Raw genomic sequence first — 27,717 nt, 5'->3', positions numbered from 1 at the left:
GATGGAGGACATGGTAGCATCCCCTCTGACAGACTTACCTCTGCCTGAGACAGGGCAGCAGTTGAGGAATTATGTGTGTGGAATACTACCAAATCTTGAAGAGACAGTTCTGAAAAACCTCATGTTGAAGCTGGAGAAGCTAGGAGTAGAGTGTATTGCAGACCTTTCTTTCATTGAAGAAAATGACTTGGATGACATTTTGACACCCATTGCCATCAGAAGGTTAATGTGCAATATTCGGCGCACAACACATTCACAAGGTAATATACCATCAAGTTGGAATGATCTATCACATGGCTTGGTATACAGTTTGTTGGAATACCGAAATATACTGTTGCAAGGTTAATCGGACATTGCAACATAAATACATTTCATGCTTGATTTGAACTCAGTGCTTGTCCTGTAGCATTAATAGAACATTGGTACATCATACTGATGACCAGCTCTCACCATATCGTCAATGAACGATTAGGATTCATTTTCATATTTGAAGCATGTATTGTCCCTTGGGACACAAATGTAGTAGACTTTGATGTGTTACTATAAGAATGAGTGAGGCAACAAATTACAAGATATTGAAATATGAAATCATTTATGTCCTATATCCTTTTCACTCTCTCATTTGCAGTATTGTGTCCCCCAATGTTTGTTTCATCAATCAATGCAACTCAAGAAACGACACAACTTCCAGGAACATGTTGCTCAACCCCTTCACCAGTTCACTCAGGTCAGAACATACAGTCTCAACCACATGTAAGTGCTGCATCAACTTCTGAATTTGGTAGCTCCCGTTCCACATACGTAAGTCTTACAGACAGTTGCAGAACACTGTTGCCAGGAAGTATTGCACCTCCACCCAGCAGTGCATCATCCTCCACCTGCTCCACTACCTCGCCACCTCCAAGTCCCATCCATATTGAAATTGGGAATAGAGATCTGACCTGGGCATCAAAGTTTCAATTCCAGTGGGATCGTCTACCTGGTGATATTTTGGGATGTTTAAGGACCAATCAGCGTTTAACAGGAGGTATCAGACTGCGATTTGTTAGAGGTATTGTTGACCAAGTTCGTCAAATTAACCGGCGTCCCACAAAGAGACATTTGGAAGTTGTTGCTCAAAGACTTGTGGATATGTATCCTGAAAGTCTTCAAGATAGAATTGAAAACGATGTTGTTGGGACAGGGTATGACTCACTGATGATGCAATTTGTCAACAGAAATGACAATTTGAACAGAAATTCTTCAAACCTTTGTCTGTCACAGACAAGCAAGAGGAAATTGTCAGGTTCGGACACTGACCATAGTGAAGGAACTGAGAAACAGAAGAATTGTCCAAGAGATGCCTATGGATGTGCAAACTGGTCACCTCCAATAACAGATGTTACATCTGCTGAAAGTGCTAGAGATGATCTGAAACGTATTCATAAAGAAGACCCTGGACGTTGGTCTTGGGATACCATCGAAGGCCTTATCCTCAAATCATATCCATTACAGCGAGCAACTATCAATGATGCTAAGCCTGTAATAGAGTTAATGGAGATGTGGCCCTTTCTGTTCGAAGTCAGAGGCATGCTTATTCATGTCAATGAACTTTTAGGAATCAACGTTAAGGATGCAGTCTACAATGCCCTTTTGGATAAAGCTCCTCGTTTAAAGTGTTTTTTCCGGAGTGCATTATCGTCAATCAAGGACAAAGCAGAAGCATTGTTTCAAGAAGCTGACCGTCAGAGCAAGATAGACAATGTGAAAGTGTGGCTTATTTCTGTTATTCTGTGTGTGGGGCACTATTGTGGAATAGAAGAAACTGTACTCTTTCAAGTATATGATGTAAGTTTGGTGTTTCCTATATCAGCAATATCATGATGGTATCATTTGATAAGAGTTTGTGCGAAAATATAAACAAAATAGAACAAACTCGGATGTGCACTTGAAAATTGAAAGATAATTCTAATGTCAAATAGACTATATTAGTATGAGTTTATTCCACTGTAAAGTGCTGAAAGTATACACAAGAGCCATTTTACCTCTAACTTTAATACAAGACCTGCGAAATAACATGCTAATGTGAAAGGGTGATATTGTAGCCATGATGATGTATGAATGATATACTACCTTCTTACTACAGGACACGGCTAACAAGAAGGAAACTGAAGCAGCTTGTCAGAAGAATTATCCACATCTGGCTGTTTATGGTAAACATTTTTATGAGGATAACAGCAATTGCACATAAGGTGGTATGGATTTTTGTTTTGAATGTGGATATTACAGTTTTGTAGGAAAGTATGTCTCAAACGAGTGTGCAACACAGCGCATGGTGTAACAAGGTGGAAACCACAATACACTCTGTATCCTGCCTTTTTAGAAATGAAAACAAATTATGGTATATCACTAAAGAATAATGAGGATTGTGTGCTTTTATAGGTCCAACTATTCTTGCTTCTACAAGCTATTCGCTGATCGTGGATGGGACTGTTGTGACAGATCGGATACCTGGTTTTGGCTTGGCTCTGACTGCATTATTTTCTTCCTACTATGTCCTCAACATAGAGTACCCAGCTGAAGCAGGACCATTACTGGAATTCATTCAGAGGTATGCTAAAGAGATTGGATACCGTGGTTTGTGGGCACACAGTATGCACGGAATGTGACAGTAGGAGTGCAAACACTTGCTTCTAATCATACTTTGTGATAGTTTGGCCACACAAGCCTTTATCTTGAGGTAAGCCTGATCAGGAATTGCCTCCTCGTATCAGATTTAATGTGGATATGCTGTTTCATTTGGAGATACTGTTGATACCCTAAAACAACAGATCTGTTTGTATTTTTTAATATTAATGTGGAGTGATTTACCATATAGAAAGTCCTTTTATACAAAAATCCTTTGATTATTAAAAATCTTTATTTTTTCATTGATGAATCGTTACTTTAGGGAGTAGTTTAGGAATTAAGATGCTACAGAAAGTGGCAAAACTCAAATTTACCCTTGTAACCATTCCATATGGATATTATTTTTCATTTGTTTATTGTTTCACATTTTAACCAGGTGATACTTAAACAATGTGTTTAATGAAATTACATGTATACTGTATATAATATTTCTTAAATTTCAGATGCTTTGTTGGAATTAATCCAGACCGAGGTTGCAAAACAAAACGGAGCAAGCGCACATCAGGTGTCAGTGCCAAAGTATTGAGGCTGATAAATCATCTGTCACAGTTTGAATGGACGCCATAGAACCTTTAAAAGTATGGTGTCAGCTGTGTATGAAACTAGTCATATTTCCTCAACCAGTGTATGTCATTTGAAGATGTTGAACTACTGATTTTCAAGTTTAATGTTTTAGAGGCAATGTTCCTTGTGTTTGAATATTTTGAATGTCCCATTATTTTAGTTTTGTAGCTTGCTAACAGACTTCAAGCAAAATGGAAGGCATGTTATATTGTGTTACAAACATCTAGGTCATGCAAATATCTTACAGTGGTATTGATTGATCTTTTCATTTATTTTTTAAGAAATCCTAAAAACAATGGCATGATTTAATGAATGCCTGTAAGAGTCAGTTAATATGTACTTTGAAAATTATGCGATATTCCTAACCAGGGTATTTGAAGATGTTGAACTTCTGATTTTTCAGTTTAATGGTTTAGAGGCAATGTTCCTTGTGTTTGAATATTTTGAATGTCCCATTATTTTAGTTTTGTAGCTTGCTAACAGACTTCAAGCAAAATGGAAGGCATGTTATATTGTGTTACAAACATCTAGGTCATGCAAATATCTTACAGTGGTATTGATTGATCTTTTCATTTATTTTTTAAGAAATCCTAAAAACAATGGCGTGATTTAATGAATGCCTGTAAGAGTCAGTTAATATGTACTTTGAAAATTATGCGATATTCCTAACCAGGGTATTTGAAGATGTTGAACTTCTGATTTTTCAGTTTAATGGTTTAGAGGCAATGTTCCTTGTGTTTGAATATTTTGAATGTCCCATTATTTTAGTTTTGTAGCTTGCTAACAGACTTCAAGCAAAATGGAAGGCATGTTATATTGTGTTACAAACATCTAGGTCATGCAAATATCTTACAGTGGTATTGATTGATCTTTTCATTTATTTTTTAAGAAATCCTAAAAACAATGGCATGATTTAATGAGTGCCTGTAAGAGTCAGTTAATATGTACTTTGAAAATTATGCGATATTCCTAACCAGGGTATTTGAAGATGTTGAACTTCTGATTTTTCAGTTTAATGTTTTAGAGGCAATGTTCCTTGTGTTTGAATATTTTGAATGTCCCATTATTTTAGTTTTGTAGCTTGCTAACAGACTTCAAGCAAAATGGAAGGCATGTTATATTGTGTTACAAACATCTAGGTCATACAAATATCTTACAGTGGTATTGATTAATCTTTTCATTTATTTTCTAAGAAATTCTAAAAACAATGGCATGATATGATGAGTGCCTGTAAGAGTCAGTTAATATGTACTTTGAAAATTATGTGACATTCCTAATGATGTTTTAGGGACATGATCACCATATATTTCAAAACAACTTTTAATTTGACCTATTGAGTATTTCAGGATTATAGACTGTTAGTGATTAAGTTTAGCTTTAAGCTAATATTGTCAAATCACTAATGAAAACAGCTTAATCATGACAGAACATATAACTTTCAGTGCAATAGATATACATGACATGATGATACATGTATTCGTGTTTGAGGTCAGTGTATAAGCTGAAATCAGTTAAAAGTGAATGGTTGTATGCTTTTAGTTTAGTTTCTGGTCAGGATCAACAATATTAATAATCTTCCACAAATGAGACAGTGTAATATGTAGGATATTTCTCAATAAAGGATAAATACATTAAATGTTATTATATTTTGTTGTATTTGCTCTTATTACTAATGGAATATGCAGTCATCTGCTTCTCTTTGGCCCTGGATGAGTTCTCACATAAGTGTTTTAACCTACGAAGTCCAAGATCATGAGCACATGAATGACAAGAACCAGTTTCTTACATGTGCATGCACTGGCATATTTGTATATGGTCCATGCCGCCATTTAACGGTAAGCGGACCGTGAAATGGATACCAGTCATTTACTGTTATTTCAACGACTGCCTGTAATCAAAAGAATTTACAGATCTGTATACGGTACAGTGTAAAAACAACAGTAAATGTTTGGTAACCCTGCTGCCAGTACTTTTACTGTTGTTTTAACAGGAAATTTTTTTACAGTGTAGTGCACTTGGTATCAAATATAATAGACGAAGTATTGCCACAATGACGACATTGTGTTATGCAAACACTGTAAAGGTATCGAGGATGAAATTCATATTGTGTACATTTGTAAACGTCGGCGTTACATTCCAAAAACGTTCCATGGATACTATTATTCCCTCCATAGCATATGTACATCATCAGACATTAATATCATAAATAACTTTGTCAAGTACTTAGAACATGTTTATTCTGCTCCTGTTAGCGTTGTTTCATGAAACTGGTCACCAAGATCACTATTGTACCATCTTGTTCTATGGGTCGTATGGCCTTTATACAAATAAACCCTTCTTCTTCTTCTTCTTCTTCTTCTTCTTCTTCATATCAGAATAATAAAACCATGTGAAATAAACAAACATCCCTTAAACATTTCTTGTTTTTGAAACGTTAATTTCACATGAAACCGTATGGTTCCAGAAACAGTTCCAGGATAGTTTGGTTCTAAAAATGAGTAACCATCAAAAAGGTCCCTAAAAGCGTTTTATTCATGTGAATGTTTATGGTTTTGGAAACGTTGCGACACAACAGTTTTAATCAAGATGTGGTTTTAACCTTTCAGTGAAACACTATTTATAGGGTCGCCTGTGTATGGACAATAGACAGTGTTACTCTCAACAAGGAAACATAACAAACAAACAAAAAATATAAAGAATGACAGACACCTAATCAACACTTTTTATTTGTTTTTTTTTTTCTGACGTGTACACTTTCAGAGATTATTTCAGCATCTTCTTCTTTGGTTTTGCCTTGATCCATGCCTTGATCCATCCATACAGAAAAAATAAAGTAAGTGTATTAAGTCAAACCAGAGACACTAATCAGTTGCTGAGGTCTTGGAGCACCTATGTCTATGCAAGTGTTTGATGGACACCAGAACTGATTAGAAAACAATGGAAATAATTGGATGCCTACTTTGGTGATAGTACAAATCACGTTGAATGGCATCGACAAACTCATCACCCTCGTTGGTCAGAGGCTGAGTGCAGGGAAAGTCAAAATTCCATCAACATGCATATAGACAATGATACTTCACAGATGTACTTACGTTTACTGATTCACAGGTCAGTGATTATTTTATGCTACCCTCAATATTAAAGTTTACACAATGTTACGTTTAATGGCGTCTACAAACTCATCACCCTCGTTGGTCAGAGGCTGAGTGCAGGAAAAGTCAAAATTCCATCAACATGCATATAGACAATGATACTTCACAGATGTACTTACGTTTACTGATTCACAGGTCAGTGATTATTTTATGCTACCCTCAATATTAAAGGTTACACAATGTTACGTTTAATGGCGTCTACAAACTCATCACCCTCGTTGGTCAGAAGCTGAGTGCAGGGAAATTCAATGTTGGCAATAAAAAGCCAAAATCCCATCAGCATGCCTACAGACAATGATACTTAACAGATGTACTTACGTTGACTGATTCACAGATCCGGGATTATTTTATGCTACCCTCAGTATTAAAGTTTACACAATGTAAACACTTCACTTTAATTATATAGATCCAGACTTTCACTGAAAATAGCGTCGGGATGTTTCACAACCATGACCCAAACACCCATGCACTTGATCAACATTTATAGTTTTGTCAACGTTTACAAAAATCGGTGATTAAGCATGCTTCGGTCATTTCTGCCAGAACAGTCATGTTAAATAACATACCTACACTCTACCAGTAACTAACAGCCTTTAGCCAGGTGGACCCGAAGGTATTTGCATACTTTTGATTCCCCATTTTCGTGCTAGAGGTTGATGCAACCTTTCCCACCTTTCCCACCGACTGATGTGAACTCTTCCACCGAAAACAACAACTGCAGCATTCAAAACACAACGTCGAGGAAAACAGAACGTACATTTTTATGTTATCAACGTACCGGAATCAGATACAGTCTACGTCTAATGTGGTACACCAGCACTTACCCTGGAATAAACACACTCTAATTCTGACTCCCATTCAAATTTCCCTTCATACTCATTTATTTACTTATATTTATTCATTCAGTTAGTTATTTATTGGTAGTAACACAACTCTTTTAAAATTTCTCTTTGAGCTACCTGGTGAGTGACTGAGCGAGTGAGTGAGAGTGTGCGAGTGAGTGAGTGTGCGAGAGTAAGAGTGTGCGTGTGAGTGCGTTTATGAGTCAGTGAGTGAGTGAGTGAGTCGGTGAGAGTGAGTTTTGACCCCAGTTCTACCCCGCTGTAATGTGAAGTGAGATACTAGATTTCGTGGAGAGTTGGGTATGAAAACGCTGCACTGAGAGTGAAATCTAATGCCACAAGACTTGACACGTTTATGTTAATAGAGCCCCGACCCCACAAAAAGCACGATTCATTTACATTATATGCCACGCCACGCCAACCCACGCCACGCCACGCCACGCCACGCCACGCCACGCCACGCCACGCCACACATACACAGGGATAAATGTACAAATCAACGTTGGGAAACATCATCGATATGTTGTGCTACAATGTTGCTTTCAAAACAATCAAACGTCAGCTGACAATACCGCCGGTGGTTGATAATTGACTATATCTGCCTGCTTTGGCGCTTTTGTAGCAAGACTAACTCTAGCACCCTAAGTTGCAAAGATCACGTGACTTTACGTGATTACTATTTTTCACTTCGTATTAGAGGTCTTGTATGGTAACTCCACCATGTGAATTTCTTTTGGAGCATGAACACGTAGTCAATGTAACACAACAATGTACAAACAACATTTACTGAATGTTTCTCAAGAGAGGTAATTTCAAAACATTTTCGTGTTGTCCAGATCTACCTCTTCAATGCACATCTTTTCAGGAGAAACCTTCTTTCCACTGGTTTAAACATTTTGACGTGATAGTACAGAATTAAATTCATTATCGGAATTGAAGTTACATGTACACTGGCCCAAAACAGAAACGCATAGGTGAAAATCCAATGTTATGAGAGATGATTTATTAACTGAAATTGCACAAAAAGTAATGGAACTTGAGCAATGATAATTCACACGGGTATTAACAAATGTGTGTCAAGACATATACAATCATTCACAGTGGTATTAAGCGTCTCTATTTTCCATGGCATAGTGAGAAAGTCAGTATCTGGTGTGACCACCACGGGCCTGGGCATTGACTGTATAAGACCTCGTATCCGCCTTTGTGGGATTCTTCTCCACTCATCTCGCAACGCATTCACCAACTGTAGACGTGTCTGTGGCTGCGGCTGTCGACGTCGTAACCGTTTACCCAATTGGTCCCATAAATGTTCAATTGGGTTCAAATCCGGCGATTTTGAGGGCCATGGAAGAACTGTAATGTTGTTGTTGGCAAGGAAATCCGTGGTAATGCGTGCTGTGTGCGGTCTTGCATTGTCGTGCTGGAAAATTTCCCTTCTAGCGTCAATTGTAGGAACAACATGACGGTTCAGAATTTCATTCCGGTAGCGTACAGCATTGAGATTCCCTTGCACATGCACCAACTGTGTCCTGCCGTTCATAGATATGCCTCATCACATCATTACACCTCCACCACCGTGTCTGTTGACCTCACGAACGCACTGTCGAGCATATCTCTCATTTCGACGTCTGTAAACACGCATCCTTCTATCATGTCTGTACAGCAGAAAACGTGACTCATCGCTGAACCAGATCCTCCTCCAATTCAAGAGGTTCCATGCCCGAACGTTCCTGCACCACTGAAGACGTGCACGACGGTGATGGGGATGCAGAACAGGTCCTGCATGAGGTCGCATAGGTCGAATTCCATGCTCTCTTAGGCGATTCCTGATGGTTTGTGGAGAGACTCTACGCAGCCCAGGAACGTGATCAGCGGTATACGTAGCAGTGACGGCCCGATTACGCAGATGAAGCACCCGGATGTAGCGGTCTTGTGCTGGAGTTGTCACCCTTGGTCTCCCACTCCTTGGACGGTCTCTGGTCCAGTTGTGTTGCGTGTATCGTTGCCAGAGACGGGAAATCGTGCTCTGCCTCACATTCAGACGTCTGGCAACTGATGACTGACTTTCCCCAGCTTCCAGACGTCCAATGGCTGTATTTCTGTTTTTTTCATTTAACCTTGGCATTTTTCGCGTCGCATAGAAAGAAACAGGACCTGTCCCCTTTTATAGCCATCATAATCAAGATTGAGATCCTGCATTTGCACGTGCATAATGCTTTCAGATTTTCCCACGTGCAGATTATACAAAGCGTTTTCAAGGTGCTGTGGTGTGGCGAATAATCACCAGAGGTTGTGTTTGTTTGTCTGTTTTGGTTGTATTGACTATAAAAACACTTAATATTTACATTAATTGTCATTCCATTCCATATTTTCCGAAAAATATCTACTTTAAAAATGAGATTTCAGCTATGCGTTTCTTTTTTGGGTCAGTGTATGTCACTGAGGTACTTACGAAAAAGAGGTTATACAGAAATCTATTAAACTGGTTGCCATGATTACAACACGACTGAATAGGAAGTTTTCTTCTCCAAACCATCTATGTAACTCACGTAAAAGTTTGAATTTACATTTAGGTGTCATATCACGTGGACAGGACACAGCTAGACGAGAGACTCTGCCCCATACACATACTGCATGCACACGGAGGTTCTTCCCCGTACACATACTGCATGCACAGAGGTTCTGCTCCGTACACATACTGCATGGATACAGAGGTTCTGCTCCGTACACATACTGCATGCACACGGAGGTTCAGCTCCATACACATACTACATGCACACAGGTTCTGCTCCGTACACATACTGCATGCACACAGAGGTTCTGCCCCGTACACATATTGCATGCACACTGAGGTTTTGCTAATGCGCGTTCGTAATCTATGAGTTCATTGAGTGAATGAGTTTAGTTTTATACCGCTTTTAGCAATACTTAAGCAATATCACTTGAGTGACACCAGACACCAGAAATGGGCTTGCACATTGTACCCGTGGGGGAATCAAACCCGGGGTTTCAGTGTAACAAGTGAGCGCTTTAACCTCTAGTCCACCTCACCGCCCCATAATCCATAATAGCAGTTGTGTACAGGCAGCGGCCCCTTTTGTTAATCTCAAAACAGGTTTTATCCGGTTTATCAGTAGGACTCACAGCTGTTGTGCCTATAACTCTGTTATGGTCTCCACCCATTGAATGAATGTGCAGGTATTCTGCACCGATATTGGTGTACAGGATGTGAAGATATTCTACTCCGATATAGTGTACAGAACGTGCAGATATTCTGCAGTGATACAGGTGTACAGAATGTGCAGATATTCTACAGTGGTATGGGTGTACAGAATGTGCAAATATTCTGCACTTATATATAGAAATATAGATTTAAATCTGGTACACCAGCGCACTGTACAGAAAACCGTTGTGCCAGCTGACGGAGCTTAGAAAACAGCTGTTGTGCCAGCCGACGGAGCACAGAAAACGCATGCCGTGTATATTTGTATCACCAGTACACCCACACTAGCCACAATGTATGTATCTGTATCCACCATCGTACCCACACTAGCCACAATGTATGTATCTGTATCCACCATCGTACCCACAATAACCACAATGTATGTATCTGTATCCACCATCGTACCCACACTAGCCACAATGTATGTATCTGTATCCACCATCGTACCCACACTAGCCACAATGTATGTATCTGTATCCACCATCTTACCCACACTAGCCACAATGTATGTATCTGTATCCACCATCGTACCCACAATAGCCACAATGTATGTATCTGTATCCACCATCGTACCCACACTAGCCACAATGTATGTATCTGTATCCACCATCGTACCCACACTAGCCACAATGTATGTATCTGTATCCACCATCGCACCCACACTAGCCACAATGTATGTATCTGTATCCACCATCGTACCCACAATAGCCACAATGTATGTATCTGTATCCACCATCGTACCCAAACTAGCCACAATGTATGTATCTGTATCCACCATCTTACCCACACTAGCCACAATGTATGTATCTGTATCCACCATCGTACCCACAATAGCCACAATGTATGTATCTGTATCCACCATCGTACCCACACTAGCCACAATGTATGTATCTGCATCCACCATCGTACCCACACTAGCCACAATGTATGTATCTGTATCCACCATCGTACCCACAATAACCACAATGTATGTATCTGTATCCACCATCGTACCCACAATAGCCACAATGTATGTATCTGTATCCACCATCGTACCCACAATAGCCACCATGTATGTATCTGTATCCACCATCGTACCCACAATAGCCACCATGTATGTATCTGTATCCACCATCGTACCCACAATAGCCACAATGTATGTATCTGTATCCACCATCGTACCCACAATAGCCACAATGTATGTATCTGTATCCACCATCGTACCCACAATAGCCACAATGTATGTATCTGTATCCACCATCGTACCCACAACAGCCACAATGTATGTATCTCTATCCACCATCGTACCCACAATAGCCACCATGTATGTATCTGTATCCCACACTAGCCACAATGTATGTATCTGTATCCACCATCGTACCAACAATAGCCACAATGTATGTATCTGTATCCACCATCGTACCCACAATAGCCACCATGTATGTATCTGTATCCCACACTAGCCACAATGTATGTATCTGTATCCACCATCGTACCAACAATAGCCACAATGTATGTATCTGTATCCACCATCGTACCCACAATAGCCACAATGTATGTATCTGTATCCACCATCGTACCCACAATAGCCACAATGTATGTATCTCTATCCACCATCGTACCCACAATAGCCACAATGTATGTATCTGTATCCCACAATAGCCACAATGTATGTATCTGTATCCACCATCGTACCAACAATAGCCACAATGTATGTATCTGTATCCACCATCGTACCCACAATAGCCACCATGTATGTATCTGTATCCACCATCGTACCCACAATAGCCACAATGTATGTATCTGTATCCACCATCGTACCCACACTAGCCACAATGTATGTATCTGTATCCACCATCGTACCCACAATAGCCACCATGTATGTATCTGTATCCACCATCGTACCCACAATAGCCACCATGTATGTATCTGTATCCACCATCGTACCCACAATAGCCACCATGTATGTATCTGTATCCACCATCGTACCCACAATAGCCACAATGTATGTATCTGTATCCACCATCGTACCCACAATAGCCACAATGTATGTATCTGTATCCACCATCGTACCCACACTAGCCACAATGTATGTATCTGTATCCACCATCGTACCCACAATAGCCACAATGTATGTATCTGTGTCCACCATCGTACCCACAATAGCCACAATGTATGTATCTGTATCCACCATCGTACCCACACTAGCCACAATATATGTATCTGTATCCACCATCGTACCCACAATAGCCACAATGTATGTATCTCTATCCACCATCGTACCCACAATAGCCACAATGTATGTATCTGTATCCCACAATAGCCACAATGTATGTATCTGTATCCACCATCGTACCAACAATAGCCACAATGTATGTATCTGTATCCACCATCGTACCCACAATAGCCACCATGTATGTATCTGTATCCACCATCGTACCCACAATAGCCACAATGTATGTATCTGTATCCACCATCGTACCCACACTAGCCACAATGTATGTATCTGTATCCACCATCGTACCCACAATAGCCACCATGTATGTATCTGTATCCACCATCGTACCCACAATAGCCACCATGTATGTATCTGTATCCACCATCGTACCCACAATAGCCACAATGTATGTATCTGTATCCACCATCGTACCCACAATAGCCACCATGTATGTATCTGTATCCACCATCGTACCCACAATAGCCACCATGTATGTATCTGTATCCACCATCGTACCCACAATAGCCACAATGTATGTATCTGTATCCACCATCGTACCCACAATAGCCACCATGTATGTATCTGTATCCACCATCGTACCCACACTAGCCACAATGTATGTATCTGTATCCACCACCGTACCCACACTAGCCACAATGTATGTATCTGTATCCACCATCTCTGGGGAGGGAGGAGTTAGTATCATGTAGTTCGTGGGGCATAAATAAATTTTAATGAAGTGAGTTAGGGGTGGATCTTTGTCACATTTGACAGATAACTTTATCATATCTGTTATAACTGTTTAACTAATGACATCATTTTTGTAAAACTTCGTATGGTTGCACAATGCACAATTCCCCTGGGCACCATGTTGAAGGATATGTTCATTAACTTGTTGCTATTCAAGAACTAATCAACGGAAAATGTAATCTGAAATTATGTGATTTTGGTAAGATGACTCCTCAAAATGCGAAAAAATTTCCCTGTATCTTACGAAAATGGAATGCAAGAAAATCAATAATGCTAAACTAGATATGGAAAGTACATCAAGTGTCTGGATAGTTTTAGCGCGACTCTGTAGCTCTCTTTCTAGCCGGAGTAACAATAATGTTATTACAGTTGTCCCGAGTTGGAACTACACCACTCTCCCCGCTACCAGACATTTAGTGTCTGCCTTACTGGCGCTGAGCTATCCGCATGACGTCATGGCGACGGTCGAGTCAGTCACCTGGCATACAGTAGTATTAATTGTCAGTGAAACACCGCTGTCTTTAGTACTGTAAACTAAATCCTTCGGAATACTTCGTTGCCAGTATGCACACACCCTCAAGAACAGTACACATACTTGATGTGTGTTAGGGGAAAGTAGATGTCTGACATTCCTTTTTCAGTTATATAGCCCTTCTGTTTATTCCGAGCTGACGTTTGTCAACATGAGATGTCACTAGCTGATCACAACACGTACTGTGTACAGACGTGTTTTTCGACTACAAAGGTTATGACGTCAGCATCGCCGGGCGTGACGTCACGCCTACCAGACCAACGTAACGGTTAGGTGGTGGTGAGATGGCTGTGGGAGGCTTGCATTTACTTTTGGAGGGAATCCTGCGCGGCGGGTTGGGCGTGGCATGATACTCCTTGGATGGTCACATGTAGTCGTCTAACTGTCAATATGTCGTTATGATGTTTTATGGCCATGACGTTTGAGAGTGCTGTTAGTGGGGAGGGGTTCCCATATACGAGGGTTAGTGGTGAGTGTGCGAGTTAGTGTTCCATATACACCCGATATATCCTGTCCTGTAATACGCCTCTGTGATATTTCAAATGCTTGCTAGTGACCATTTCGGCTCCCTACGTACGACTGAAGGTAAATTTCACCAGGTGATCTTGCCGCACAAACTGTGTAAGTTAAGCCAAACCCTGTGCTCTTTGGGGGAACTTTATCGTATTTTCATAACTTAATAATTATGTAATAACGCGATCTTAAACTCGCAAATGTTATAAGAATTGTGCAAATGTTCGATGTTATTTAGTATGTTTTGGCATTACATGGAATAACATTTCACCAAACAAAGTGATACCAGGTGACATTATTGCAATATGGATGTGTGTTATACTCCATACTCACACTGCGGCCATGTTGGCAACGAAAGTGAGGCTCGTAACGCAAGCCTTTCGACGACAACAGGCCCAACCAGCATGGCCTGGTCAAAGAGTCTTCGGGTGTCCCATCTTTAACTCAGCAATATGTATGTGTGTGATTGGGCGTGAATAATTTAATTCCAATTGTGAAGTTACAGACGAAGTTATAATTTGAGAGACTGACTGACTAACCCTGACTTGATTGCTGATGGCCTGGGAAGCCTTTCAAACATCTTCAGGAAAACCATGATGTAGTGCACAGTTCTCCTCCGGGACACGAGGATAAAGAAGAGGTGCATCATCTTCATCTGCTCACTCATATACAAAGAGTAGCCAATAGAAAGAACTCTTAACAACTTTAAAAATCACATCTACAAACTACTGCTTTGATGATGGCAGAGAAAGTGATAATGCTCCCGGTCCTGCAGAGACAGGGGTACTAGTATTCATGTCTGGTCATGTTTGTGTCATGACTACCACGGATCTCTGACGACGGTACCACTCCCGGTCCATTTCATTACAAGGGTGATTATCAAGGGTGTATGTTGCATTAATCATTTGTTGATTTGTTGGTTGACACATGTCATCGGTTCCCAATGGTGCAGATCGATGCTCATGTTGTTGATCACTGGATTGTCTCGTCCGAACTCGATTATTTACAGACCGACGCCATATAGCTGGAATATTGCCGAGTGTGGTGTAAAACTCAACTCACTCACTCACTCGATGCTATTGCGACTTACTATACCTTTGCTACCTGCATGCACCCTAGTTGGATTTACACCATCCCTTCATCTGCTAGCGATTGTGGGAAATGTTGGCCAAAATGAAAACAAGAAGAAAACGCGTTTGTATTATTTTGTATTAATGCATGATCAATCTCGATTTATACCACTACAAAAATGAATAGTTTTACAACGTATCTTCATGAATTTCTGGATAGTCCTTGTGTAATTTGTCCATTTTGAGCAGTTCCACTGATCAAAATTTGTCTTAATTTCCTAACGAATGTCATTCTCCAACCCTGAGGTCCATTTTGGTGGACTGTCTTTGAGGCTCGACGTTGACCACATGGAACTCGTGTACCCAACTTAGTTTTAAGAATTTTTCTAAGCCATTATCTGTTTTGTGGTGAACAAATCTCGTTCAAAGGACTGAAAAAAAACTTTAAAAGGTGACAGCCAATTTCGCATGACATTTGTAATTGTCCCGGGATTGTAGCCGAATTTATGAAAATAGAAACTTCATGAAATCCTTCAGCTGAAAATATCTCAGTATATTAATTCCCACCCTCTGCTTATTCATATATACAGATGACATGTCATTAGTGACAGGAAATGTGGGCAGCCTGCCAACACTTCATACTTGTTATGATAGTCTGTGTGTCAACAATGAAAGTAGTAAGTGTATTCAATGGCGGAATGCAATGCACGTCGTGATATACTTCTGATATGTCCCACAGAACAGATAGATAGATAATAAACAGTTCGATGATAAGTAGTCAGCCACGTCATTATATATGCCCGTCCAGTCTCCAATAGAAAGGATACACTTGAAACTGGATAACAAATATTTCGTACGTTGTGAAACCAGTACAAGGCTGAAAATGTTGCCAAAACACTTAAGGTCTTAACACCATGTTGACTTAACCATGAATTTTCGTTTCTTGATGGTTTCCCAAGGTCAGAAAACCCCGGCGATGTACAAATGGTAAGTTACCAAAGAATGGGGTCAAGACTGTAAAAACAAATAACTTCTAAACTGGTCGTTTACAACTGTTGTTTGCCAAGACTGACTTTTGAAACTTAGACAAAATACTTCTACCTGTCTGTCTGTCTGTGAGATGACGTTTGTTTATTCATTTAGTAAATATTCTATCAGCATGCTGTTGTGGGTTTTTGGTAACCAAATGTGTGCTTTTTTAGATCAAGTCCATTTTACTGGCAAATTGACAAGCTGTCTTGTATAGTTTATTGGGACAGTAATCAAGGGCGAATGTGGTCTGTGAAAATATGGAGAGACGCCAATTAACAGTACTTTCTCTTGATGTCAACGGGACTGCTTTCTGCGGTAGAAGATCTTGCAGAAACTTCACGTGCAGCACACAAAGGTCGGCGGTATGTTTGATACCACGTGACGTGGTCGTGCCAGTCGAGCGCCTGCATCTGAGGTAAGTAGAAATGTCTTGGACGAGTTGATCACTGACCGCCTCACTGTTATGTAACATGGCTAAAAAGAGATTGGTTGCGCTGTATTTATATACTGGTACACTATCAGCAATACAAAAGTACTGAATTTGTAGTTACATTAGCTGAATGAGTTTGCTTCGTTGTTGTCCTGTATCCCCCAGATTAAAGGAATACTCACTGACCATTATATAGCATATCCTGGCAAAAGAAAACTGCATAGGACACGACTTATTAATCAGTCAATCAAGTCGTGATTTCCGTGATAAATTTATTTTATTAACGCATAATTCATGTGAAATGTACAGATTTGTATAGCGGAAACATACCCCAAAACATACACACAACCAGAAACATCGCCACACCCTGTACACCACCCCATCCCCTACCCCCTTTCAACCCCCTCACATACACGCGCCCAGTAAATAAATAGATAAATAAATAAATAAATAAATAAATCCATGACAATTTCTCTAACCCTTCAAACTTCCATTTTGCAAAACAGCTGAGAAAATAAATTAAGCAAATCACAATAGCAACCAACAAGAGCCACTGTCAAACTTTATTGCAGCTTGTTTGAAATGAGCAATCAAAATGCTGAATTAATGTTGGAAACATTCAAACATATGATTTGAAATTCAAGATTTCCATTTTACTGAACATTGGAAGCATAGTCACAAGCAATGCAATGATACTCCACTTCTCAGGCACACCTAGCTCCAACAACCAAACAAAATTCATTACTAATACAAAATTATCAGAAATATGGTCCCAGACTAAACAAGCCCGGGTTTTTGAACAAGTAAACCTACACACAGTCAGCTATACCAACCGTACTAGAAAAACAAGCTACATTACAGGTCATCACATCAACAACAAATTCGTAAACAACTTTGTAATCTAATTATGGATTTCTATGGATTTCACTGAATGAAGATGACTTGTGGTAATACCAAGTCTTAAACAGAGATAACTCTCACCTACCCACCCCATTTCGCGAAACTAACACATAATCCTAAAACCATTATCAAATAACATGCACAAAGTTCCAAACATAACCATAGTAGCTGAAACGAAAGCAGAATCCATCCCGTCCAGATAACTTGAGACCAATTTAGAACGCCACGTGAAAACATCACAGGCAACAAGACAGAGCACTGACAATTTATTGATATTTGTGAACATTATACCTTGATTATTACACCTCAAAATAAAGATTACATACCTGTTTAGCTGTCACATCACAGTAAATTCCAACAACCCGCACCCTATCTGTACCTTTTCTCTTGACAATGACACCCCCATTGTGGACATACTCAAACCAATAATAACACATCCCAAATGATATACTACAAGATGCAATTTCATACTGGTCTTGCTACTACAGGTACAAATCAAATGCTCACGTAAATATGAATTAGCATTTAAAAACTTGAAAAACAACATTGATACCAAATGTATGCAAATCAACATAAGAAATATTCCCAAAAACATGCATGATCAAAGGAAGTAACATGACCTTGAACTTTAACCACTATGTAATATGGACATGCTCACCTGTACATCAAACATGGACATGCACACCTGTACATCAAACATGGACATGCACACCTGTACATCAAACATGGACATGCACACCTGTACATCAAACATGGACATGCACACCTGTACATCAAACATGGACATGCTCACCTGTACATCAAACATGTACATGCACACCTGTACATCAAACATGGACATGCACACCTGTACATCAAACATGGACATGCACACCTGTACATCAAACATGGACATGCACACCTGTACATCAAACATGGACATGCACACCTGTACATCAAACATGGACATGCACACCTGTACATCAAACATGGACATGCTCACCTGTACATCAAACATGTACATGCACACCTGTACATCAAACATGGACATGCACACCTGTACATCAAACATGGACATGCACACCTGTACATCAAACATGGACATGCTCACCTGTACATCAAACATGGACATGCTCACCTGTACATCAAACATGGACATGCACACCTGTACATCAAACATGGACATGCTCACCTGTACATCAAACATGTACATGCACACCTGTACATCAAACATGGACATGCACACCTGTACATCAAACATGGACATGCTCACCTGTACATCAAACATGGACATGCACACCTGTACATCAAACATGGACATGCACACCTGTACATGAAACATGGGCATGCACACCTGTACATCAAATGGCCAACTCAAGGAAAGCCAGCAGCAATGACAGTCGCCTTGCAGAACAAGGAGAAAGTATCAACAGGTATATGGGATTTAACCAATCTTAACATTATCTTAAGAAGTCATATAGCGTGATGGTAGAGGTGATGTGTTAGGTTAGGGTGAAAGTTTTATAGTTAGTTAGTTAGATTTATGTGTGGGTGTATGTGTGGGAAGTTGGAGAGCAGTGATTGTGGGGGAGGAATATCTGGAGGTGGGGAAGGGGAAAGGCGGGGCAGGGGAGGAGGGAAAAGAGAGGCTGTGTCCTGAAAGCCATAGTTATCTCTTGGATGAAGTTAACTTGTCGCTTGTCTTTTGCGATTTTGCTATATTCAGGCATACTGTGAGATTCGTGATGACAAGACAACGTCAGCAAGTTATGATGACGAGGATGAGTGTATGACACCTTGTAGATCAGCAGCCCCATTCAGTTAGACTTAAACTGGTAAGAAATATTCTTCAAATACATATGTAATATTATACACATGAAACATATATACATGTCCCCACAATATAAGTGATGATCAACTTGTATAAGTTCCCTTGAATTAATTATCCCTTGTTAATTATGGTCTGAAAGTCATTAGAATTCATGGTGTGTGGCCACTCTTTGATTTACGTCACAAATAAATACCAGGCACATTAAAATGAAGGGTATGGGGTGAGTGAGTGCTTTTGTGCCGCACTCAGCAACTGCCAACTAAATGGCGGCAGTCTGTAAATAATCGAGTTTGGACCAGACAATCCAGTGATCAACAGCATGAGCATCGACCTGTGTACTTGGCAGTAAGTGGTATGGGGAATAGCAGCGTGTTCATGTCAACACTATGTCCATAATTAGGTCACCTTGTCAGTGTGAATCAAGGGTATTTGCCATGTGTTAATCTGTCAGTTCAGCTGTTGGCACTTCAAACTTTAAATCTCTTTGTCCCTAAAACTATTATCACATGACATCTTACATGTCCCCAGCTACATCTCTCTCTTGCCACATCTCTATACAGGAACAATGTGTCAAAACGGCTCTGTCATAATTATACATTTAAAATAGAAAGAAATCTGCTTTCTGGAATTCTTTTTTGAAAATCCAACTTTTCCCTGTAACTCTGCACTATAATATTCAGTGTCTTCTGATGATGTGTTGAGGTTAAAATTAGTGAGAACTTCTTCAGAAATATGTATCAAAACTAAATAGATTAATAATACAAGGTTATCATTGTTCAAAGGGCAGTGATGACACAATTGAACAGCTGTGTGTATCACATGAAAAGTTTCAAAAACTGACAATGCCACAGGAAAAACGTCTGAATAATAAGAAAAATATTACAACCATAGAGAAGTGCATTTACTGTAAAAACACATTGGTGTGAATCAAACAGAAAAGGTGTAAATGAAAGAAATTGTGGGTTACTAGATTTCCAAATAAAAGTTTTATACCTGTAACATCTTCAATGTTTTACTAATCACAACTTGTATTTACACAAAATTCCTGCTAGTTGTATTATTTCAATGTATTACGTGATCTGTCATAGTTGCATCATAGTTCTTCCTCCAGTCACGCGTCCAACGCCCCTCCAAACAAGCAAGGGGTGCTAAAGCCATTGTATTGTACACTGACAACTGCTTCAGATAGCAGATAGACAGATAACAGCAATATACACAGCCCTAGGCATAGAGAACCTTACAATGTACATATAGTAGGGAATCATATGAAAGTTAATGAGGTAATGTTCTTTAAACATAGGACCACAAAGCCAGGAGAAGAGTATTAGGGAAAGCACTGTGTAAGATGGAACACAAAATAAAGTGAAATTAAAATTCAAAAGTGTTGGGGTTGTTTTGTTTTTGCTGGGTTTTTTTTTGTGTTTTCTATTTGATTTGTGAGTGTGTGTGCCCAGTTTAGAATTACAATAAGCTATGAATACTAAGAAGTACAAATTATATTCCAATGCATAACATTGGCAATGGAATGGAACAACAGAGCATGACTTGACATTTACCTTTGCAAAAGTTTGGGATACACAGTGAATACCCTACAAAATATGTTAAATACATATGGCACATTCACATATGGAGTGTAGATTTCACGTGTTTAATGGAATGTGAGAATGAGAGTGTGACATGAAACACAAGTGGACACAAATTAAAATCAAATCACATTAAATTAGATCATCTGTGGTTACTGATGAAAGTAAAGAACATTAGGACCTTGAAACACCTTTGACTGGTGCCACATTTGAATGAAACATCCTCAATAGTTAATAAGGCCTCATTTATCCCCTGACTATGTAATGAGGAGCACTACTGTTATCTTATGAAAGTTGAAAAAATGCAAGCATTGAAAATCGTGTGATATGTAAAAAAACACTGAGAGACTTTCAAGTTACAATCAGTTCCTTGGGATTTGTTGTGGTGTAAGTGTCCATATGGGCTTGTTCCTCTGGATCCTGGTAAAAATATTCTGGATATGAAAGAAGTGGGTAGCAAGATCATCTTGTTGTGTTCGGTCTGTGTGCTGTAAACAGTCATTTGTAACAGAGATTAAAACTGTTTACGTCTCCCCACACTTGATACTAGTTTTGAAATGCCTCAATGTTACATAAAACGTTCTTATTTATCTCACTTAAAATTCTTTAATGATAGTACATTTCATGTTTCTCTAACGCTGTCTCACCACACATTAACGTAACCACATGAGATACACTACTGGTAAACTAACTTGCTTAGCAAGCAGTTGTCTGCAAAATACTTGTACCACTTGCAGCTGTTCAAAAATACCTCGCCCGACGCCCAGGACAAGTCAGTTTTCATTTCGGGCGATCAAATAATGTTATCTGATTTGTCCGTGATTTGTTTGGTTGGCATTATTAGAAGTTGATGAGTAATAAGAAAGTAGGATTGTGAACTGTCATATTCTTTCAGTACCATGCTACTCAATTAATGAGTGAGTGAGTTTTATGCCGCACGGATCTACTCAATTAATAGCTAATTTAAGTAATTTTCAAGTATTTTGAAGTGTAATACACACGACTACAGGTACATGCCATAAAAGGAACAAGACATATTGAATCTCGCATTTGATAATTATGCTACTGATTCAGTTGTGTTTGCCAAGCCATTTATGTTTATAGTCCAGTGGGACATTACAGAATTCCAATAAACTACAGGTATTCAGTGCTTGAAGTTATTAGCTTGGCTGTTACATTTACAGCACCAGTTTGAACACAGTGAAACTCCATTACAGCTTAACAAATACAAGATGCAGACAAGGACTTGTACAAACGATGATATAGGCTTGAAGTCAGGGAGGCTACGTAACAATGAACATAAAGCAATAGGATAATGTGACTGTTGAACAGGGTTTGTGATCGTTATTCTTTTGAATGATGTGAGAGATAATCTATAACAGCTGTTACTGGTGGTATTCCAACCACACCCACAAGTGTAAAATTCTCGTAGTAAACCTGACTGACCTGCATCTGTGGTCAAGGTACAGAAGACCTGGAGTATCCGTGTTATTGCTTGGTGACACCTGTGAGGAACACTACAATGTCCAGGACATGGGTGGTCATTGAGCAGACCTGTGGTTTACTGACAAAGCAGTTGTTTTTGTGTCAGTGCTTGGTGACACCTGTGAGGAACACTACAATGTCCAGGACATGGGTGGTCATTGAGCAGACCTGTGGTTTACTGACAAAGCAGTTGTTTATGTGTCAGTGCTTGGTGACACCTGTGAGGAACACTACAATGTCCAGGACATGGGTGGTCATTGAGCAGATGTATGGTTTACTGACAAAGCAGTTGTTTATGTGTCAGTGCTTGGTGACACCTGTGAGGAACACTACAATGTCCAGGACAGGGGTGGTCATTGAGCAGATCTATGGTTTACTGACAAAGCAGTTGTTTATGTGTCAGTGCTTGGTGACACCTGTGAGGAACACTACAATGTCCAGGACAGGGGTGGTCATTGAGCACACCTATGGTTTACTGACAAAGCAGTTGTTTATGTGCCAGTGCTTGGTGACACCTGTGAGGAACACTACAATGTCCAGGACAGGGGTGGTCACTGAGCAGATCTATGGTTTACTGACAAAGCAGTTGTTTATGTGTCAGTGCTTGGTGACACCTGTGAGGAACACTACAATGTCCAGGACATGGGTGGTCATTGAGCAGATCTATGGTTTACTGACAAAGCAGTTGTTTATGTGTCAGTGCTTGGTGACACCTGTGAGGAACACTACAATGTCCAGGACATGGGTGGTCATTGAGCACACCTATGCTTTACTGAGAAAGCAGTTGTTTATGTGTCAGTGCTTGGTGACACCTGTGAGGAACACTACAATGTCCAGGACATGGGTGGTCATTGAGCAGATCTATGGTTTACTGACAAAGCAGTTGTTTATGTGTCAGTACTTGGTGACACCTGTGAGGAACACTACAATGTCCAGGACATGGGTGGTCATTGAGCACACCTATGGTTTACTGACAAAGCAGTTGTTTATGTGTCAGTGCTTGGTGACACCTGTGAGGAACACTACAATGTCCAGGACAGGGGTGGTCATTGAGCAGACCTATGGTTTACTGACAAAGCAGTTGTCTATGTGTCAGTGCTTGGTGACACCTTTTAGGAACACTACAATGTCAAGGACATGGGTGGTCATTGAGCAGACCTATGGTTTACTGACAAAGCAGTTGTTTATGTGTCAGTGCTTGGTGACACCTGTGAGGAACACCACAATGTCCAGGACATGGGTGGTCATTGAGCAGACCTATGGTTTACTGACAAAGCAGTTGTTTATGTGTCAGTGCTTGGTGACACCTGTGAGGAACACTACAATGTCCAGAACATGGGTGGTCATTGAGCAGATCTATGGTTTACTGACAAAGCAGTTGTTTATGTGTCAGTGCTTGGTGACACCTGTGAGGAACACTACAATGTCGAGGACATGGGTGGTCATTGAGCACACCTGAGACCATTATGTTGATGTGTACATTATTATGAGTTTGTTTCTTTATTGGTAAAATTTATAATCATATGCCGATTTCTTGCTACCCATCTTTATTTTGTGTGTCATAACTATTGTTTCCTGGAAACATAACATTATCTTCAACAAATGCCGTTCTGTGGTCATGTATATAGGAATGTTGATGGAAAATGATTTCTGAAATCATGTGAAATGTATAACAATAGATTAAGGAGTCATAGTGTTTTGTTCACACAAATATCAAACACTGTCTGAAATAGTTGTCTGAATAGTGTTTGCATGCTCTGTCTATAAAAGCAATGAAGTAAAAAAATGTAAAGTTTCTACAAACAATATTGGTCTAAATATATTGACTGTATTACTGGGCGGAATAACTCTATGGCAGTGTAGGACACTGGTGTGATGGAGTTTGATAGAGAAGAATGAGATGGGATTTCATGGAGAAGGATGGGATGGGGTTTGACGGGAATGATGGGATCAGGTTTGATGGAGAAGGATGTGATGGGGTTTGATGGAGAATGATGGGAGTGGGTTTGATGGCGAAGGATGGGATGGGGTTTGATGGAGAAGGATGGGGTTTGATGGAGAAGGATGTGATGGGGTTTGATGGAGAATGAAGGGATCAGGTTTGACGGAGAAGGATGTGATGGGGTTTGATGGAGAAGGATGGGATGGGGTTTGATAGAGAAGAATGAGATGGGATTTCATGAAGAAGGATGGGATGGGGTTTGACGGGAATGATGGGATCAGGTTTGATGGAGAAGGATGTGATGGGGTTGGATGGAGAAGGATGTGATGGGGTTTGATGGAGAATGATGGGAGTGGGTTTGATGGCGAAGGATGGGATCAGGTTTGATGGAGAAGGATGGGATCAGGTTTGATGGAGAAGGATGTGATAGGGTTTGATGGAGAAGGATGGGATCAGGTTTGATGGAGAAGGATGTGATGGGGTTTGATAGGAAGGATGGGATCAGGTTTGATGGAGAAGGATGTGATGGGGTTTGATGGAGAATGACGGGAGTGGGTTTGATGGCGAAGGTTCAGAGGTTACTCAAAGATAGGGAATTATCATAGTGGGCTTAATGATGAGATGGGTACCCTGATAACTATTAACACAGGTACCCTGACTGATAACTATTAACACAGGTACCCTGACTGATAACTATTAACACAGGTACCCTAACTGATACCTACTAACACAGGTACCCTGACTGATAACTATTAAGACAGGTACCCAGGGTGATAATTACTGAGAAATAGCCGGACTGGTGACTACTGACACAGATACCTTGAATGATAACTATTGAAACATGCACCCTACTGATAACTATTGAAACAGGTGCCTGGAATTATAACTACTGACACAGGTACCCTGGATGATAATTACTGACACAAATAACCTGACTTTTGACTACTGACACAGATACCCTGAATGATAACTACTGACACAAGTACCCTGAATGATAACTAATGACACAGGTACCCTGGAAGAGAACTACTGACATGGATACACTGAATGATAACTACTGACACAGGTACCCTGACTGATAACTACTGACACAGGTACAATGAGTGATAACTACTGACAGAGGTACACTGAGTGATAACTACTGACACAGGTACCCTGAGTGATAACTACTGACAGAGGTACACTGAGTGATAACTACTGACACAGGTACCCTAAATGATAACTACTGACACAGGTACCCTGACTGATACCTACTGACACAGGTACCCTGGAGGATAGCTACTGACACAGGTACCCTGACTGACAACCACTGACACGGGTATCCTGAATGATAACTACTGACACAGGTAACCTGACTGACAACTACTGGCACAGATACCCTGAATTTATTTCTGTTTCTGTTCTGAAAATCTTTTAATGTGATAACCTTTCCCTTACTGTCAATTACAAATCAGCCTGTGATGACTGTGAAGGTGACTTGATGGCGGGGATTTGACCCGCTCACTCAATCTACCATTGTCTTTGTTGCAGATACGATTCTTAAGATGTGTTCTTTGTATGAAATGATCCTGACGGAAACTGAGATGCAGACACTGATGAGCAGGATAAGATGCAGAATTAACATCGGAGGCCCAGACAGCCAATGTCAGTTGTGGGAAGGCTCAGTTGACAAGGATGGCTACCCTGTACTCAACACGACGTTGCGGACGAAAAGGATGAGACTCCGGGCAAACAGGGCTTGGTATTTCCTGCACAACTTGAAGGAGTTCAGGGATGACTTAACTGTCAGTCATCTCTGCCACTTCAAGTTGTGCATGAATTTATCACACTTGGCCCTGGAGCCCTCAGGCATCAATACGCAACGTAAGACGTGTGTGGACGAGAGACGGTGCTTCCACCATTGCCACTACAAAGACTGTCTGGGTTTCCCGGAGTAAATGTCACTACTTCATCTTACCATGTCTCAAAGTGGTTCTTCCTAAGCCTTCAATGACGTCTGCAAAAACATAACCTGTGACACATCCATCTGTCACTGAATCACTTCGACAGAGACTTAACCAGCAGTCACCTGTGACACATCCATCTGTGTACGAACCACTTCAGCAGAGACCTAACCATGTATCACCTGTGTAACACCCATCTGTGTATGAACCACTTCACCAGAGACTTAACCATCTGTCACCTGTGTCACACCCATTTGTGTATGAACCACTTCACCAGAGACCTAACCATCTGTCACCTCTGTCACACCCATCTGTGTATGAACCACTTCACCAGAGACTTAACCATCTGTCACCTGTGTCACACCCATCTGTGTAAGAACCACTTCGACAGAGAGTTAACATCTGTCACCTGTGTAACACCCATTTGTGTATGAACCACTTCAGCAGAGACTTAACCATCTGTCACACCCATCTGTGTATGAAGCACTAAACAAGAGACTTAACCACCTATCACCTGTGTAACACCCCTCTGTGTAAGAACCACTATACAAGAGACTTAACCATCTGTCACCTGTGTCACACCCATTTGTGTATAAACCACTTCACCAGAGACCTAACCATCTGTCACCTGTGTCACACCCCTCTGTGTAAGAACCACTTTGACCGAGACATAACCATCTGTCACCTGTGTCACACCCGTTTGTGTATGAACCACTATTCAAGAGACTTAACCATCTGTCACCTGTGTCACACCCGTTTGTGTATGAACCACTATACAAGAGACTTAACTATCTGTCACCTGTGTCACACCCCTCTGTGTAAGAACCACTTTGACCGAGACATAACCATCTGTCACCTGTGCCACACCCGTTTGTGTATGAACCACTATACAAGAGACTTAACTGTCTGTCACCTGTGTCACACCCGTTTGTGTATGAACCACTATACAAGAGACTTAACTGTCTGTCACCTGTGTCACACCCGTTTGTGTATGAACCACTATTCAAGAGACTTAACCATCTGTCACCTGTGCCACACACGTTTGTGTATGAACCACTATACAAGAGACTTAACCATCT

General features: G+C 40.4%; 1 protein-coding gene across 1 annotated transcript; it reads left to right on the top strand.

The window, feature by feature from the left end:
• Nucleotide 1: 1 nt before the first annotated feature.
• Nucleotides 2-26,632, top strand: LOC137267615 (uncharacterized). Its single transcript, XM_067802102.1, has 5 exons — nucleotides 2-260; nucleotides 839-1,749; nucleotides 2,126-2,192; nucleotides 2,422-2,616; nucleotides 26,226-26,632. The coding sequence occupies exons 1-5, from the start codon at nucleotides 2-4 to the stop codon at nucleotides 26,630-26,632; spliced, it is 1,839 nt and encodes a 612-aa protein (XP_067658203.1).
• The last annotated feature ends 1,085 nt before the right edge of the window (nucleotides 26,633-27,717 follow it).

Source organism: Haliotis asinina, chromosome 16 (genome assembly GCF_037392515.1).
Source record: "Haliotis asinina isolate JCU_RB_2024 chromosome 16, JCU_Hal_asi_v2, whole genome shotgun sequence".
NCBI classification, from domain to species: domain Eukaryota; kingdom Metazoa; phylum Mollusca; class Gastropoda; order Lepetellida; family Haliotidae; genus Haliotis; species Haliotis asinina.
The sequence above is the reverse complement of the archived record's forward strand: the minus strand, read 5'-3'. Positions and strand labels throughout refer to the sequence as shown.

Coding starts and splice junctions, on each gene's coding strand:
- LOC137267615 (XM_067802102.1), top strand. CDS start 2: ATGGAGGACATGGTAGCATCCCCTCTGACAGACTTACCTCTGCCTGAG. Junction 261..838: donor GCGCACAACACATTCACAAG/GTAATATACCAT, acceptor CACTGTTGCCAG/GAAGTATTGCACCTCCACCC. Junction 2,617..26,225: donor TAAAGAGATTGGATACCGTG/GTTTGTGGGCAC, acceptor TCTTTGTTGCAG/ATACGATTCTTAAGATGTGT.